Here is a 17,202-nt window from a genome sequence, read left to right as displayed (position 1 = left end):
CTTTATTGAACCAGTGGATCAGGGGCCTCTCCCTTCAGTCTCCATGTGAGTTCCCCTCATGGTTACAGAAGGCACACTCCAGGAGAGCTTTGCACTTGTGAACATGTAAATGAACACTTACAGAACAGCCCTACCTAGCCTCCATCTGAAGCCCCTATCTGGAGGAAATTGGGCAGCCACCACATAAAACACCCTTGGGAGTATATCAAGGGTCACCATAGCTACTTTCCTTAGCCTTCAGAGGGGCAGAAGCAGGCCACTACCTAACAACAGCTGTGAAGGAGCCTGCAGCAATATTCTAAACCAGGGGTAGTCAACCTGTGTTTCTCCAGATGTCCATGGACTACAATTCCCATGAGCCCCTGCCAGCAAATGCTGGCAGGGGCTCATGGGAATTGTAGTCCATGGACATCTGGAGGACTACAGGTTGACTACCGCTGTTCTAAACCATGGCAGTCTTTGAAGTGCAAGGCCATGAAACCTCAGGTAATGCTCCCAAGAATGCCCCAAGATGTACACAACTGTTTCTTCACTATGCTTTCCAAAGTCAGGGAGTTGTTACTTGGAGCATGAAGCTCATTGAACCTATTCACGACACATCCGAATGATCTCTGTGACTCAAGATGGTGAACACATTAACATGCTAATTTGTTTCAATATTGAAAACAAAATCCTGACAACAAACAAAGCCATTGTCTAGGTGACAGATTTGCCCCACTCACAAAAAAAGACTTTTCATTTTCCATGGCAGTCAGTCAAAAGTCTTGGTATAAAATTTTCTCTACATCTCTTATTATGGAGAGGACAAAATGTAGTGGAGTGGTAGTCCTCAGTTACGTTAGATGGCCTATTGCTACTGGTAAGATATGTTTTAAAGGTATTCTCTAAAAACACACCTTTGTCAAGGCTTCCTTTTAAATAAAAGAAACATCTGTATCTGACGTGTTTACCTAAATGGTTCCATTCAGTGAAACTACTAGTTTGGATGATGCCCAGATCTAAAAACATACCTCTGCGAAATCTCAGTTTGATTATTTTCCTTACTTCCTGATGTCCCATCAGCAGATATCAACAGATTTATTTTTTGACCTGTCCTGCTTTCTTAGCCCCTGGCATGAACAACACAGTGAAGCCCTTAGCAGATCACTCAGAAGGATCCTAGAGTTCACAAAATGTAGGCAGTTGAGGGTATGAATTGCCGTGTTCAGGTAGATTTGCTCCTATATTAAGTAAGCAGAATCGAAAGAGAACACTCCCAAAACAAGAATCCTGTGTATTCTGCTTAAAGGAAAAAGAAATATAATAGATCAGATCCAATCCCAGAGAATGTGAATTCAGTCAACTATGTTGTTCTTTCCTCAGAGAATTAAGGCTCACTCTGACTTGTAAGGATGAAGAAAGGGAGGTATTGGAACATTAGAAAGAAACCAGCCCATATTGACTTTTTCCCAGGAATATGCTCCTCACGTTCTGGCCAGCATCATTGAAATCCTTCAACTCAATCTGACCAAGGAAGGAGAGCAAGTTGCCATGTCAATGCTATCCAGATATCCTCTGCCTTCATTTGTCAGTCTGCTCCTTCTGCATACCAGTCTCTTGTTCTTCTTTGTAGGTAGACCACTTTGTATCCTCCAAAATGATAGCGTTGATTTTGGATGCTGCACATAGCCCTTGATAAATTCTACCTCCCAACTCGCTGATTTCTCTCTGTGGTTATGCTTATAGATAATCATCACATTATCATGATAGATGCCACCTTAGGTTTAGGGCTTGATGCCTGAACTGTGACCTAAGAGCTTCATCCTTAACTTCAGTTCTTGAAAGGCCGGCATACACCTGGGCTGTTGAAATAGGAGACAAGGATTTTCTAGGCAAATGCCTCAAGGTCCCAAGCCATAATTATTGAGGAAGTCTATTCTCACTATAGGTTTTCTAACTGATGCATCATGGAACAAGCAGCCTTTAGGTAGAAGCTAGGTCCATGTCCTACTTCTGGTGTGATTTCTTAAAAGGATAGTATGTAATTGGGGTATGGATCTAAGGCTAACCTGACTGATTTTGTTGAGCTGCAGAGTTTTTATGGAACTCCTTGGTAAAAGACCTGATAGAAACAAGATGAAGAAAACTCTGAACTGAAAGGGGGGGATCTCCCAAGACTCCCATCTCTTTTCTTCTCACAGCACTTCACAGTATTTAAGAAGGCTTCCAAGGACTACAGGCTTCCAAGGACTACAACATTAGATAGACACAGTAGATCCAAATTGTAATACCACTTTACAGAAAGCCGAACTCCAACTGACTAGGTCCATCCAGCTTCAAACCATGGAACTCCCGTGTTCCTCTTCCATGTGTAATGCTTGAAGCAAAACTGAACACGTGAAGGTTTAATTGAGCATGGTAGAGCAAAGGAACCAACCACATTTTTTAAAAAAGAACCATCACAGTCTTTCTGTGAAACAATCAAAGGGATTGAGACATTCTTAAACACAGAATCCTCAACTTCTCTTTGCCATATTTGCATTATTACTTTCAGAAATATAGAGAACTTGATTCTTACCTTTGTAATAGCTCCTTAGATAACATGATCAATCGCTAAGTCCAAAGAAAGTATAAAGAAAGGGTAATCACAGGGGTTAGCGTGTTTAAGACAAGTGTAGAGGTCACCTCTCCCAGACTATCTGGACTATAAGGCAAGATTTCTTTATTCTTTAGAGCAGCAGTGGCCAAATTGTGGCTCTCCAGATGTCCATGGACTGCAATTCCCATGAGTCCCTGCATGCTTATGGGAATTGTAGTCCATGGACATCTGGAGAGCCACAGTTTTGGCCACCCCTGATTCAGAGGTGAGTTGGAAAAGAAGACTGTATTTAGGTAAGGCTTAGTCTTTGTTTCATCCTATTGATTTGCCAAGTTTAGTTTGAGCTAACCAACCAAGAGTTAGCCTTAGTGCAGACTTAAGAGTGCACTATAGTTAACTTTAAAGGGAAAAGAGTTCACATGCAAACAATTCAAACATTATTAGATCAGGAATGCTATGTCTGTATCAGATCTTAGCTGATTGAATGACCATTAAAACCCACTGGTTGCACGAAGACAAGTAATAAAAAGCTATTGGGAGCTTGCTTTTTATATATCGTTGGTTAGAATCATTATTTAACCCATATAGAGCCAGTTTGGTGTAGTGGTTAGGAGTGCGGACTTCTAATCTGGCATGCCAGGTTCGTTTCTGCACTCCCCCACATGCAGCCAGCTGGGTGACCTTGGGCTCGTCACGGCACTGATAAAACTGTTCTGACCAAACAGTGATATCAGGGCTCTCTCAGCCTCACCCACCTCACAGGGTGTCTGTTGTGGGGAGAGGAAAGGGAAGGGGATTGTAAGCCGCTTTGAGCCTCCTTCTGGTAGGGAAAAGCGGCATATAAGAACCAACTCTTCTTCTTCTAGATACCTGATCGTAACATATTGACAGCTAGTTAAGATATATTTCCTCTCAAACAGAACATCTAATAGGGAAGAAAAACTATATTTCTTCTTCAAGCCTATGTCTTGAGATGGGGCATGAGGGTTTTAAAAGATCTGTGCATGAATGTACATTATCGAGGCCAGAAGCTAGTACAGAAATGCCACCTGATGGTCCTTAACTGAATTCATGAGATTGGGAATGGGCTGTCCGCTGAAGTGTGTTCCCACCTTCTTTGCGTCACATTAATTCCCTCTGCCTCTTCAACCCCCTCCAAATCACTCTTCGCAATGTTCTATCACAATGTCTGCCCAATTACCATTGTTAACACAAAACAGGTTGCATAGACATAACAGGATTGGAAACCTTGATTCCAAACCAGCTTCAGACCCTAACTTAGGAGCCTCGGTCGGCTTGTTTTGACTGTGACCTGAGACCTTAACAATGAGCCATGATTAACAGCGGTGAAAGGAAGCGCTGGAACAAAAACACGTGATGTCCCAATCCCAGTTTATCAGTCATTGTAGTTTTGTAATTAATCTTTAAAAGCCATTATTGTGATTATTCAGATACCTGGGCTATATTTTTCTGCTGGGATGTTTGCTATTTCTGCACTTCTGTTTAGCCGTTCTGAATTCCACGCCATCAAAGTTGTTGTGCCTGCTGTAAACATTTTCCTGCATATACCTTTTAAAGAATAATACAGCCCCAGGTGCATTCAGTCTCTGTGCCATCCTTTTGATGATTTCTAATGTTGTCCTTCAGGTATTAAGCAAATAGTGTCCCCGTTGGTCTTTTGTAGGTTCTTCGTACTGGAGGAAGTCAGCGCCCGCTTACTCCCAATCAGGGTCAGCAAGGGCAGCAGGCAGAGTCACTTGCAGCAGCTGCGGCAACAAATCCAGCTTTGGCTTTTGGTCAGGGTCTTGCCACAGGCATGCCAGGTATATAACAATGAGTTAAGGAAACGAAGCATAGCTCTGAGATGAAATTTCCTAAAGTCCTGTTGTGTTCATAATATACTCTTTGGATGTGATCTCTTTATCATGTGCTTGTGTGTTTTTTTTTCCGGTTACAATTCTGACTCGCCACAAAAATGATTACTCTTAACGGGATTTGTTAAATCAGAGGTTCACCATGCGAATCATCGAATGCCACCTTGCGTTTTTATTTAAAGTTTTAAAAAGAATCGTATGTTTGCCCCAAGAGTTAAACATACCAATAAAATATAAACCTTAGAGCAGTGGTCCCCAACCTGCGGGCCGCAGCCCGGTGCCGGGCCGCGAAGGCCATGGCGCCAGGCCGCGGCTCCCTCTCCCCGCCCCCCCGCAGTAAAAAACTTCCCAGGCCGCAAGCTTGCGGCCCGGGAAGTTTCTTACTGCGGGAGGGCGGGGAGAGGGAAGCAGGGCTGGCCGCGCCCGTGCGGGTGCGGCCCGATGCGCGGGCAGGGCCCGTGGGCCGCGCCCCGATGCCCTGCCGGTCCCCAACCTCAGAAAGGTTGGGCACCACTGCCTAAGAGTGTATTCTGTGAGGCAGGGCTGATCGTGGTCCTGGTTTAAACAGCTGGGACCATGAATGGCCAGTGGCATTGGAATTAAATTCTAAACCACGAGGGAGAAATGTGCTTTTATGTAGAGCACACGGATGACGGTGAGCATTGAGCTAGGATGTGTGTACAGGTTTGACTGGGGGAGGATCCAAAGGGGGTCGTAGGGTTGCATGCACGCTGGTGATCATAGAAGGCTGAGGCAGTCAGCGGCGTGAAGGGGAGGGGTGGCGCTGGCTGGCACACCACTGGCACCACTCCGCACAGCTGGCTGCCTTGGCCTTCCATGCTTGCCAGCGTTCGCGCAACCCTACGACCCTCTTTGGGTCACAGCCACCAACAGCAGTTCTCAACCCCCTTCTGCTAGGTCCTCAAGGCAGCAGCCTCGGCGACCCCCCTGAAAGGGGGATCCACTCCCCTGGGAGTCAGGACCCCCAGGTTGAGAACTGCAGAGTTACACATTTATGTACACAAGTGTGTGATTCTGGATCCTCCGTCTCTGTTTGTGGTACTCAGTTAAACAGGTTACCAACAAATAGTGATGACTTCCAAAAGGCACCTGCTGGACAACAAGTACACAGGCATGCGCTACATACAGTGGACAGTAGTGTTATTTCACCAAGAATTGAAATAGACACGGATTTCATTTCTGCAAAGCTTGGAGCAAATGTGACTTTTTGACTCGGGAACAAGGCTAAGAAGAAATCAGCATCACTCTGATGGTGCCTAAACTTTGTTCCACTCAAAGATTGCTGGCAAGAAACTTGACCTTGAGCCACAGCATATAATAGTAATAGTAATAGTAATAGTAATAGTAATAATAATAATAATAATAATAATAATAATAATAATAATAATAATAATAATAATAATAATAATAATAATAATAATAATAATAATAATAATAATAATAATAATAATAATAATGCAGCTTTGCTTTTATTATTTGCTCTGCAGTATTTCCTGGACTCCATTCTAAACCGCAAACAAAACCTTAACACAGCTTTTGACATTAAAAGTCTGGAGTATTCTCAAGTATTTAGGCAATCAGTTCGTAACCCTAAATATAGCTTCATACTTTATTATCTTATTAGTTTATGCCCCCAAATACATCAAATCTCATGGAGCAAGTATTCCCAAATACACACTTAACACAGCTCTCCCACATGTAATATGGTGAATGTTTTTTTTTTAAACCCACATATTTGTTATAGTTCGAGAAATAACAGTGTTTGCATCGTTTTATTTGTGGGAAGCCTTATAGATTTTTAAATGGTCACCATAGGAGATTGCAGCTTATTGCAAAGTGTGTCAGTCAGAAACAAAGTGTGGAAGGAAATTATTTTTGTCTTCTCAAAATCACAGGCTGATTTCTGTGAAGGTTCAAGGGGGTGGCAGGTTACAGTGGATGAGCGATAGGGTTGTGGGTGTCCTGCATAGTGCAGGGGGTTGGACTAGATGGCCCTGGAGGTCCCTTCCAACTCTATGATTCTATAAGAGGATTTTTCTTTTCCTGACCACTGGAAATTAGATGCTGAGGAAGAGAGGGAAATTTGCACTATTTTTTTAAAAAAGCATAGTGAGCAAAGATTTTGATGAGTTTGATAGCCTTTATCAATCATTGCATTTGTGGAGCTTTGACCATTATGGAGATAATTGATGGTGAAGCGGGGGTTGGAAATTAGATGGTTTACATTCTTGGTACCGTTAGAACCTTGATGGGGACTGACAGGGCCACAGCAAACAACTGTGACTAAAATATTTGATCTTTAAGTATGTTCACTGTGGATCTTCGGGATAAAAAAGAAGACTGAAGCAGATTACATCCCAGCTGGCACATAACTAGAGTGGCAATCCTTACAAATGAATACCAAATGATTCAAAATAACTTTAAAAGAAGGTATAGTGACTTTTTATCAGAGCATTTCATAAGAGGCGATTGAAGGGTTTGTAGAAGAGAGTTAACAGCACATGCTGCTTTATGTAAAATTACTGGAGGGACTTCATGGTCATCCACTATTCAGCAAGTTTAAAACAAATTAATATACTCAATGCGGTCTACAAGTTGTCATTAGATGTAGAGAGAGTGACCAGTTCATTTTTGCTCCTTGAGAACATCGACTGCAATGCAGTGCTTGGTTAATAAATGTTTTTGGTTGGATCCAGCATGGACAGATGTCACCTTTGCTGACAGTAGAGGAAAGTTTCACTCTCTTCCCACTGCAACCTTTCGACCCATGTAGATCCCACGACCCTGGGAAATGCTGCTGAGGGAAAACTCTGTGCTCCTTGCTCCTGTGGGCTGGAGTTCCAGTAAGTTGACTGGCAGCATAGTCAGATATGTCACCAAGTGAAGATCACCCTTAAATAAACGTCAGCTTTATTTTTTTTTCTTGTTGCACCGTAGCATCATCTGATAGTAATGGCAGGAGTGAGGTTCTTCCACTCTGCAGAAGTCAGGATTATACTGCTACTGTACTCTAATTTAGGAATGGGCCACTCCTGCCCTGTAACTTGCTCCAGAAAACATCTACTCATTCCCTGTCAGTTAGATCACTTAGTCTAGCTTCTTCTAGTAGCCATGGGAAATAAATGCCTGTTTCTCTTAGCAGGAGCACAGTTGCCATAAAGATGAGAGACCCCTTTGTGTGGTCTGACTTAGGGTACTAGAAAGTCCATGAGAGAGTCAAGACTCAGGAGCTTTCTGGAATCCACCTTTTGCAGTTGAGCACCATTCTCTCTGCTCAAATATATTCTAATATATTCCTGTTGTTTAATTGGTATTTCATAAATATTTGAACTGTCAAAATGTCAGCTTTACATTTTTGTTCATGTTTTGTGCCAGTTTGTGCTAGGATAACTAGAGCTAATATATTAAACAGCATATAAATGCTAGTTCTAGAAGATTGAGCAAATTACATATTTCACATCAGTGTCAGTTTTCTAAATTAAATTGATTTCAGACTTTTAAAGCCTGTTATGTCCAGTAGCAAGCAACTGCACCATAAATAAAGCCAGACAGGGACGGTGGGAGGATTTGGGACCTGATTGGGCCCCTGGGGAGTCACTCTGATTGGGCCTACCTGATTGGGCCCCTGGGGAGTCACTCTCCCTGGAGCACCAATCATGCAGGGAATACTCCGCCCCTAACTGCCTCCACCTCCCTGATTGGTCCTCGGGGAACCAAACAGGTAGGGGGCACCCCATCCCTGACTGCCTCCCTCTCCGCCTTCCAGCCGCTCAAAGAGTCAAGTAAGGAGGCCTGTGGCCCAAGCAGCCTTGCCATGGCCTCACCAGGCCTCGGTGAAACTGCCCGGATATTGGGGGGGGGGGATGCTAGAGCCTGTTTTATTTTTGTAAAATGAGATTTTCTGCTAATAAGATAATATAGTGTATCTTTTCTTTACTCAAGAATAAAAATATTCAGACCTCTGGATCTATGACCCGAGTCTTAGCTTGAGACACAGACAAGACCCAAACATCCCACACCACATTTGAGTAACCCCTCTGGCAGCAATTCCCTCCTAGGTGGTTTACATATTGCCATGACTCTCTTTGCGTTCTGAAAAGAATTCGATGCATAGTAATTCCTATGCTGGTGATAACCATGTCATCACTGGTGGCTTGTGCATCCAATGCTTAGTATGTTGTAAGTACAATGCTCATCTGTAAAGGGCTTTTTGTTGTATTGCTTGTAACATTTATCCTCTAACAATCTATTCTGCATTCTTTACAGAAGAACAGTAAAGCAGAGTGCAGTCAAAGCCTGGCCATTTGCTAGCATGTGAAAATGGTAGTGAAGGTAGTAGAACAGAACAGCACAGTCTAGTTTTATGAATGCATTTGTAATATGATGCCTTTATATGATATCAGACAGATGTTATGTAGTTAGATTGCCTACATGTGTCTCTGTCCCCTGCTTGCTTGGGCATGATCTGCCGTTTCCTTTGCGCTCACTGCTACCTGCGTGATCGCCTCACCTTGACATTGGGTGAGGCACAGAACATTGCACCTGGCCATTGCCTCAAATGGGGAGATCCATATGAATCTCCTGTAGAGAGATCTAACAGCCCAGCTCTTCTCCAGGACTGTGTATGCAGGCTGCTACCACCCGGTTAATGGGTAACCTTTTGAAGCAAGGAGAAGAGGGGACTGCTATATCTCCTGTGGGAGAGCTATGTAAAGTCAGTTTAAGGTGCTGCTGTAAATCAGCTCTGCATTACTCCGTAGATACAAGCTTCCTGTAAATGCACATGCAGATTAAAGTGACATTGGCTATATTAAGCAGGCAAAAGACTGGAAAATGGTATAATGTCTGTGTTGCAGCCTGCTGCCTGTTAAGGCATTTTTATCCCCTGAGATAAGAAACACATCATGCCCAGATTTTGGGCCAATTGTGGGTATACGGTAGGCTTAATCACGTTTGAGTCAATCTCCTTGGCTCTTAAAATTGACAATTAATGTACATTCGGGACAGTACTCACCAAGAACTTCTGCTCCGGGGTTTGTTTAAGATTTAGTGGCTGTTGAAAGTGATATATATATATATATATCAAAAAATAAAACATGTAAGGATTCAGTAGGGAGGCTATCTTCATTTTTTCCATTTAAATGCCTGTTTAAACAAACAGGGAAAGCCCCCCTGTGGTCATGAGCTGCTTATTATGAAACTAAAAATTACAAGAGCGCTACTCTGGATACCATGATGCTAATGAGCTGAACTAGAACGGCAACTATGACTTGGGAGTAGCCCCCTCCAACCCCTTAATTTTGGGCTGCATGCCGCTCCCCCACCCCCACCCCCCTCATTATCTATCCAAATGCCACAGCTCTATCATTCGTATCCCTTTTAGGCAGTTCACACAACAGCAGTCTCTCTGTAGTGCTCGAGGAAGAACAGTATTTTGGCTTTCTCTCCTGACTTAAAAAGGCCACCAGGGAGGCGGGCAGGTGCCATCGCTTGCAAATCTATGGGCCATTTGCTAGCTAGGTGGATAAATGGCAAACCACCTCTGAGCCGCATATTGGGCATTCTAACTATGGATGGGGGAAAATCTGGCAGAGACTCAGGTATGGAATAGAAATGATTCTTCAGCTTTGGGGGACAGCTTAGCAGATACCCTGGCTCGCTGCTAGAAAATGCAAGTAAATCCAAAACACAGTGTTCCTCCTCCAACTAATAACCTTACTAGTGTATGTTTTGTATTGGTTAGGCTATCAGGTGTTAGCCCCCACTGCCTATTACGATCAGACGGGTGCCCTGGTGGTAGGTCCTGGAGCCAGAACTGGACTTGGAGCACCTGTCAGGTTGGTGGCTTCGACACCTGTGATCATCAGTTCTGCAGCTGCACAAGCAGGTAAGTTGATCTGACAGTGGATGCTAGCCAATAGGGAAGCAAGCATCCCTGTTCCTTTTCTGGGCCTTCTTCCAATTAGTGCTACTTTAAAGGAAACACCTGCTCATATTTCCCCCACATAACGATAAGAAATTTCTCTTGAGATTTGCATCCCTTCCATTTATTTTATTTATTTGATTGATTGATTGATTGATTTCTATACCGCCCTTCCATATGGCTCAGGGCGGTTTACATACAACATGGGGGATACATGGAACCTTGTTCCCCACAGGTTCCCTGTAGGTTGGTGAATATGAGATTATGTGAAGTGTCTTTGTGAATCAGCCCTCATGTGACTGTGTCCAGCAAAGGCTAGCAGCAGATATCATGCTAGCAATATATAGCCAACATCCTGGAAGTGTTGGGAAGAGCAAAAGTTGCTGTTTGTCCGACTTATTGCTTTGCCTAAATTTATTATACAAAAATGGAATAGAAGGACCAGACACAAGGCAAGTAATAGGGCACTGGGATACCATTATGGTGTATCAAATGTTACAGTATAATGAATAGGGAGTAAGACTGTTGTAACAACTGCTACTCCTAGCTTAAGGAACGCCTGGAACGTTAAGCTAGGAGCACCCAGGGGCTGAATTAAAGAATAACTGAAACTGAAGAGAGACAACTCTATATAAGTCCAATGTGGATATTTTTTATTGCCATATTGGTTTCCCAGTGCGTCTGTATTATTCTATCTATGTATGAGAGGCAGTCAAATTTTAGCATATACTGACCATTCTTAAACAGTGCTTTCTTATGGAGTAGAAGACTTGTCCAGCTTTACTGAAAATCCTTTGGCTAAAAAGTAATAATCCTGCTTTGGTCATTTTGGCATAAGATCAAACATTAAAATAAACCTTGCAAGCTTTTCAGAATTTACTCCAGTATATTAGCATGATACTGTAATAATAGTGATTTCCCCTCCTCTTTACAGTAAGAATTTTATCTTGGTTTCATGAAAATAGTAACCTGTTTTTTTTTTAAATAAAAATGCTTTACAGTCCTATGCTAGTTGAAGGACCATCTCCTTCAGCATGTCCATGTGTGCCAATTGTGGTCATCAGACAGCCAACTGTTGGCTATCTCACCACTTGCGGTGGCCTGTCTGGTATTGACCAGAACCTGGGCCTTCTCCATCAAGGCTCCTGCTCTATAGAATGGGCCTCCTGAAGAGGTGAAGGGCTCCTCCATTGGAGATCTCCAGGAGGGCTGCAAGGCCTGCCTGTTTGCCAAGGGTTTGGCTGGGGTCCTTTAAGGTGAGGGGGGAGAGATTTGGGGTTTGCTATTTTATTGTTGGTTTTATATAAGCCGCCTTGAACCACGAGGAAAGGTGGGATATAAACCTTTTAATTTTAATAAATTGTCTTGCAGCTGCAGCAGCCTCAGCCGGAGGAACAGCAAACAATCTTACAGGAGCCACAAATGGGCTTTTTCGGCCCCTGGGTGCCCAACCACAACAGCAGCAACAGCAAACAAACAGTAATCTGCAGTCTAATTCATTCTATGGCAACAATGCTTTGACCAATAACTCCCAGAGCAGTTCACTTTTTTCTCACGGTCCTGGCCAGCCAGGAAATACATCCCTTGGTTTTGGAAGCAGCAGTTCTTTAGGTGCTGCTATTGGCTCAGCACTTGGTGGATTTGGATCATCAGGTAAGCTGATTTTTTCTGTGAGTTGCTGTGACCGGGGGGGGGGGGGGGGGAGGAGATCTGTTTTCCTAGTCACTGAATCTCCTGTTTAATTTGAAATGATGGTTACACTTTGAGTTGGAGGGAAGGTAGTTTGTCCCGCTAGGCCTTGCACATGAGGAACAGTGTTGAGTGTGTTAGTGACTGTGACAGTTTCCATTCTGGGCTTCTTTTTAAATGGCTTTGTTTCTGTGATTAGTTGGTCTTGTACTTATGTCCTTTAAGTGTAACGAGGGCTGCCTTTGTCTGAGCAGTGGGCAGGAGATGTCCCCTCTTGTGCTCCCCTCATCCCAGCCGCATCAGTGATTGGGACAATTGTTAATGGAGGTGAGGAAGTGAATGTCCTTCCTCAAGAAACCCCTGTGGTCTCCCCTGCTACATCTGTGGCAGCCCTTTACCCTCCCACCCAGGATTGGGGCTCCCTATAGTGATAGAGAATTGAAGAAAATATATTTCTTTCCACCTTATTCTACAAGCACTTGTTGCTTCTGGGCAAAGATCAGGCTTTCTTTTGCCACTACCTCAGCTGTTAATCTCTCCAAAAACTTTCAACATAATGGAATTTCCATTATCTTTAAAAGAGTGGCTCCTGTTCAGACGTGCTTAAAAATTGTCATTTTGTTTTGTTTTTATCGTACAAGTCTTCAGTATTGCTTTTCCCCCCCACACACCCTGATAGAATATAAATAATATATATCGCCCCTTAAAAATCACAAATGGGAATGAGAAATTGGTATGTTCCTGAACAAATTATTGCCGTATGGTGAGGCACACGAGACTAGTCAGTAGGTAGTTGCTTTAATCGCAAAGGAGGAGTAAAGCACACACAATTCTGTGCACTTTGCAATTGATGGAAGTGAGCTTGCACACCTTAACTTTGGAAAATGTCCCATGGGAAACAATTTTTTTTAAATGTTTAGGAGAGCACGTTAGAATGCTTCAGTTTCCCCTTTGGTATTACAGTATCTTTTGTTTCACCTGGTAAAGATGTCAATTAAAACGAGCAGACTGGCAGAATCTACTGCATCAAAGACACTTCATTAATGTGAAGAGCTTAAAATGTTTTAAACAGGAAACTGTTCCTTCTGTCATTATGACATAGGATCCGATATGAAAACATACTTTTATGCCAAGCTCTTTTAGGACTTGCTCCAGTATTTCAGCATGGTTCCGAATTTTGTTTATACAGTCTTCTAGTCACTAGGCAGCCTATTTCAAAATTAGTATTGGTAAAGCAACTCCTATATGACTACAAAAATATCCGTTAAAGTCCCTAATACCTTAAAGCCTGTGCCCACTTATTGCTGTATTTATACAAAGACATGTTGAGCTAAATTCAATCTTTAGAATGGTATGGATCCTTTTCCTTAAAAAAAAATCTAGAAATTAGTTGATTTGTTACCGTTAGGTTTAAAGTTAGATTAAAGTCTTACTTTTCCCTATTTTTAATGCACTTTCTCCAAGATCTATATATTTCTAGCTTTGAAGTAAGTCTCCAAGGTAGGAAAAACAGTGACTTGCTCAGGATCCTCCAGTGAGCTTCATAGCACATTACTGCACCATATATATACCTTAAGAGTGCCAAAAAAAAATCCCCTGATTCATGATACTTTCAACCCAATGGCTTATTGCGCCAAGAGGTAAATGTGCCACTTTGAGATACCACATAACTCTTTCTGCAGATACAGATTAATAACTGCTACTCAGGAACATGCTACAATGAGATTCTAAATAATAAAGGATAGCTAAACATAGCTAAAAATGTTTTTCCTTTTGCTAAAGGAAAAAAGATCCTTCCAAACAAAAACTGTGTTGTGCTTAGTCAAACTGGGGATCAAAGTGTTTTATGTGATTTGATACAGTGAATGGCACTTATTTTGGACCCCTGCAGTAGTTTTAATTGAGTGCAACAGGGAAGGGGGAAATTTGACTTAAACCAGTAAAATCCTGTTTCCCAATAAATTTCAGGATATTCACTCACTCTAAACAGTGATGCCATATCCTAGGTGTCTCTGTAAGTTCACTAGATAGATGCTTTCTCAGCATTGTTGCACAGCTTTTTTATAATTGAAGTTTTCTAAAGCTACCAGTATGAAATATATTGATGAGCTTCTAGTCCATACATTGTCCTCTGCGCAGAAATCCCATTTCCTTATTTTACTTGATCTGCTAAGCCTTTGCAGTCCATATCTTTTTATGACTTGCCTTCAAAATGCTACGAACCTTTCTGTTTACATCCAGGAATGTTTTCTGAGACTGTGTGGTTGGTTTGTATGTTACTGAGAGGCGCAGATTCTAGTGGGATTTTTGTAGCAGCCACCGTGCAGTGGGTGAAGCAGAATATCTTCCCTGTTGAGCTTCTCACGCAGAACAAGTCCCGTAGCTTGTCTATACCAGCATCTTGGGGTTTGCCCTTACCACAGTAGCTCAACTTGGGGGGGGGGGGGGAGAGAACTGATGGACCGTTTGAAAGAAATAAGTTCAACTTAATGATCAGTTTCATTGGTTCAAATGAATGCAGTACAACATACCTGACTTATTGGTCCACAAAGCCTGACTCCACAACACTGGACCCTTGACAAACGTTTAGCAAGTCTTGAGTGCATCGAGACTCGGGAGTTGCCTTAAAGTCCCTCCCCTCTTCCCCATGAGGAATGCTTGTACTCATTTTTTTGTGACTTACTAAAGCATGTGTGGTTACCACCGTACTTGTCTCTAGAATGATTTGCTTGTTATAATTATTGTGCTCACATCTGTTATTGCCCAGCTGTAGGTTGGGGCGAGGTTTGCTTTGGTTGACACTGTATGTAATAGGGTCTTTTTATTTCTTCTTCAGTTGGCAGTTCTGCAAGTAGTAGTGCCACAAGGAGAGAGTCTCTATCTACTAGTTCTGACTTGTACAAAAGATCTAGTAGCAGCCTAGCACCCATAGGGCAGCCATTTTACAATAGTCTGGGATTTTCCTCCTCTCCAAGCCCAATAGGCATGCCTCTGCCAAGCCAAACGCCAGGACATTCACTTACGCCACCGCCATCACTTTCATCACATGGATCCTCATCCAGTTTGCATTTAGGTAAAAAAATCCAACGCCCTTTTTTGTTTGTATATGTATGTGTGTATATGTATTTATATATGTGTATAAATATTTTTATGTTGAGTTAAATATGTCAATTTGCCTCTTCAGTGAAACGATACTGTGTAGCGGGCCTAGTCCCATCGAGTTGCTCAGTGCAGTCGATTTTTTTTTTCTGACCTTACCGTGGAGAGCGATCAGCTGTTGGAGCGACAGCAGTTTTCCCTTAAGACCCTCCAGACTTGCAATGTAAAAAAACGAAGCCTGCTACTTAGGGGAAGGGCGGGGGGGGGGGGATCAGTTTGTGACGTGCGTAGTTGTTTGGCAGGTGAAGGTTTTTTTCTTTTCTCCTGTTTCTGTGTTAAAATGTGTGTCTGCTTTGACGGAGTCAGCTTTAGGCTAACGTTTGGCGCATGGTAACGCTAAAAGATTTTTGAATCTTTGTTAAAGAAGGGCTCAAGTCAGTGTTCTCACAGTTCAGCCAGCAGGTTAATGCCTTTGCAGGAAGACACTGTCGAAGCAGGTGGCAAAAATAATAGCGCGAGGAGAAATGGCAGCAGTGCTGAGTTTGTAATGCATGTTTCCATTGCACCTACTGCATCGGTAATATTTGCATTTAATTTTGCTTGCACTGAAGCGTTTGAGCCAAGGACAGTGTGGTTTTTTTTTAAAAGGTGTTGCCATGTAATTGTGGATCACAGCTTGGATCAGACATTGTTTTCTGTCCACAATGGGGAAGGTAGCAGGTCCCAGGGCGCCCCCCCCCCCAAGCATGTGACTATATCCCTGCAAGTAATAGCTGAACAGCAGGTCAAAGTTATGGTTGAGGATATGCCATACAGGAAGAGAAACTTGTCTGCTGCAGTCAAGCAATGTCTACAACAGTGAAGGCTAGCTTTTGTGGTTACGTAAATTGCACAAATTAAAAATACATTGTTCTTCTGCCAGTCATGGGAGGAACCAAGAACTTCATGAGGCACAGAAGTCCTGCCTTTGCCCATCAGGTTATTTAGTAATTTCACTGGTCTCTGAGGTCATGCTAAGCATTCGTCAAACACTCAAGCCTATCTATCTTCACAGCTGTTAACAGCTCAAGAACTTGCCAGGTTGTATCCTACCACTTTGCTTAGTTACATGTAAGAGCCTTCCTCTGTCCCAAACAGCATTCCTCCAATGGAAAAGGCTTCACACATAGCTGGACAGAGTTGAAGGAGACAGTCCACTGTTCTCAAAAAACAAAAGTTGTGATTCCCAGAAAGCTGAAGTCGGTGGCTTTTATCTAGAGCAGTGGTTCTCAACCTTGGGGTCGCGACTCCATTTGGGGTCACTTGGCCCCTTCCCCGGGGTTGCCAGGTTATTGGGCGCCACAGAGGAGGCGGCAGCTGGTGGCCAACGGAGGCGCCGGCGCCATGGCAGTGGATGCCTCCACGCTGCCTTTATTGTTGTGCGCCTGCACGCGCACACACTGCCGCCAAAGTTGGGATCACAGCACAGGTAAGGTTGAGAACCGCTGATCTAGAGCATGTGCAGAAAGCAAATGGCACGTAGGATACATCTGCTTGAACAAGCAAGAGCCCAAGAGATGTCGCAGTACACAGCACATAAATACAATATTTAACAAAATAGTCTGCATACAAAGCAGAATCGGTATTTGTGTGGGAAATTGTACAGATAAAAGTGCCTGACTCTATGGCTTTTTGTGCTTGCTCAGAATTCACACACACAGTAGAATGAAAGTAATCTTTCTATATTAGGAATCCAGCACAGAAGTCTGGATTCATGCACATTTTGAGAAGCAGATGTATAATTTAATTAAAATTATTATTATATGTGGTTTTGTCAAACAGTGAACAACGATAAAATGATGATCTGCTTTTGGAGACTGAAAAGGACCTTCGCAGTTCATTGCCTTGAGAGCAGAAGAGTTGGCACAGATTCCTGCCAAAGCCCTTTTCAATGAGTAGGCTGGACATTTGCATGCAAACAGCTAATGCAACATGTCATTAGTTAAATGACAAGTGCATTAACAAGACTGTGTTCTGCA

General features: G+C 42.9%; 1 protein-coding gene across 13 annotated transcripts in view; it reads left to right on the top strand.

Annotated features, from left to right (window-relative positions):
* The window catches only part of PUM2 (pumilio RNA binding family member 2), a 78,260-nt gene that overhangs the window by 43,834 nt on the left and 17,224 nt on the right, over nt 1-17,202 (top strand). For 9 of the 13 annotated variants that reach the window (XM_077311550.1, XM_077311560.1, XM_077311604.1 and 6 more), the window contains exons 10-13: nt 4,263-4,401; nt 10,217-10,360; nt 11,768-12,049; nt 14,922-15,158. In XM_077311550.1, the coding sequence (XP_077167665.1) occupies nt 4,263-4,401; nt 10,217-10,360; nt 11,768-12,049; nt 14,922-15,158 (802 nt within the window). The remainder of the gene's footprint in view (nt 1-4,262; nt 4,402-10,216; nt 10,361-11,767; nt 12,050-14,921; nt 15,159-17,202) is intronic. The other 4 variants (XM_077311584.1, XM_077311576.1, XM_077311568.1 and 1 more) reach the window with 2 other exon arrangements.

The sequence above is a fragment of the Paroedura picta genome, chromosome 1 (assembly GCF_049243985.1).
Source record: "Paroedura picta isolate Pp20150507F chromosome 1, Ppicta_v3.0, whole genome shotgun sequence".
In the NCBI taxonomy this organism is placed as follows: domain Eukaryota; kingdom Metazoa; phylum Chordata; class Lepidosauria; order Squamata; family Gekkonidae; genus Paroedura; species Paroedura picta.
Note: the sequence above shows the minus strand (reverse complement) of the source record. Positions and strands in the feature narration are given on the sequence as shown.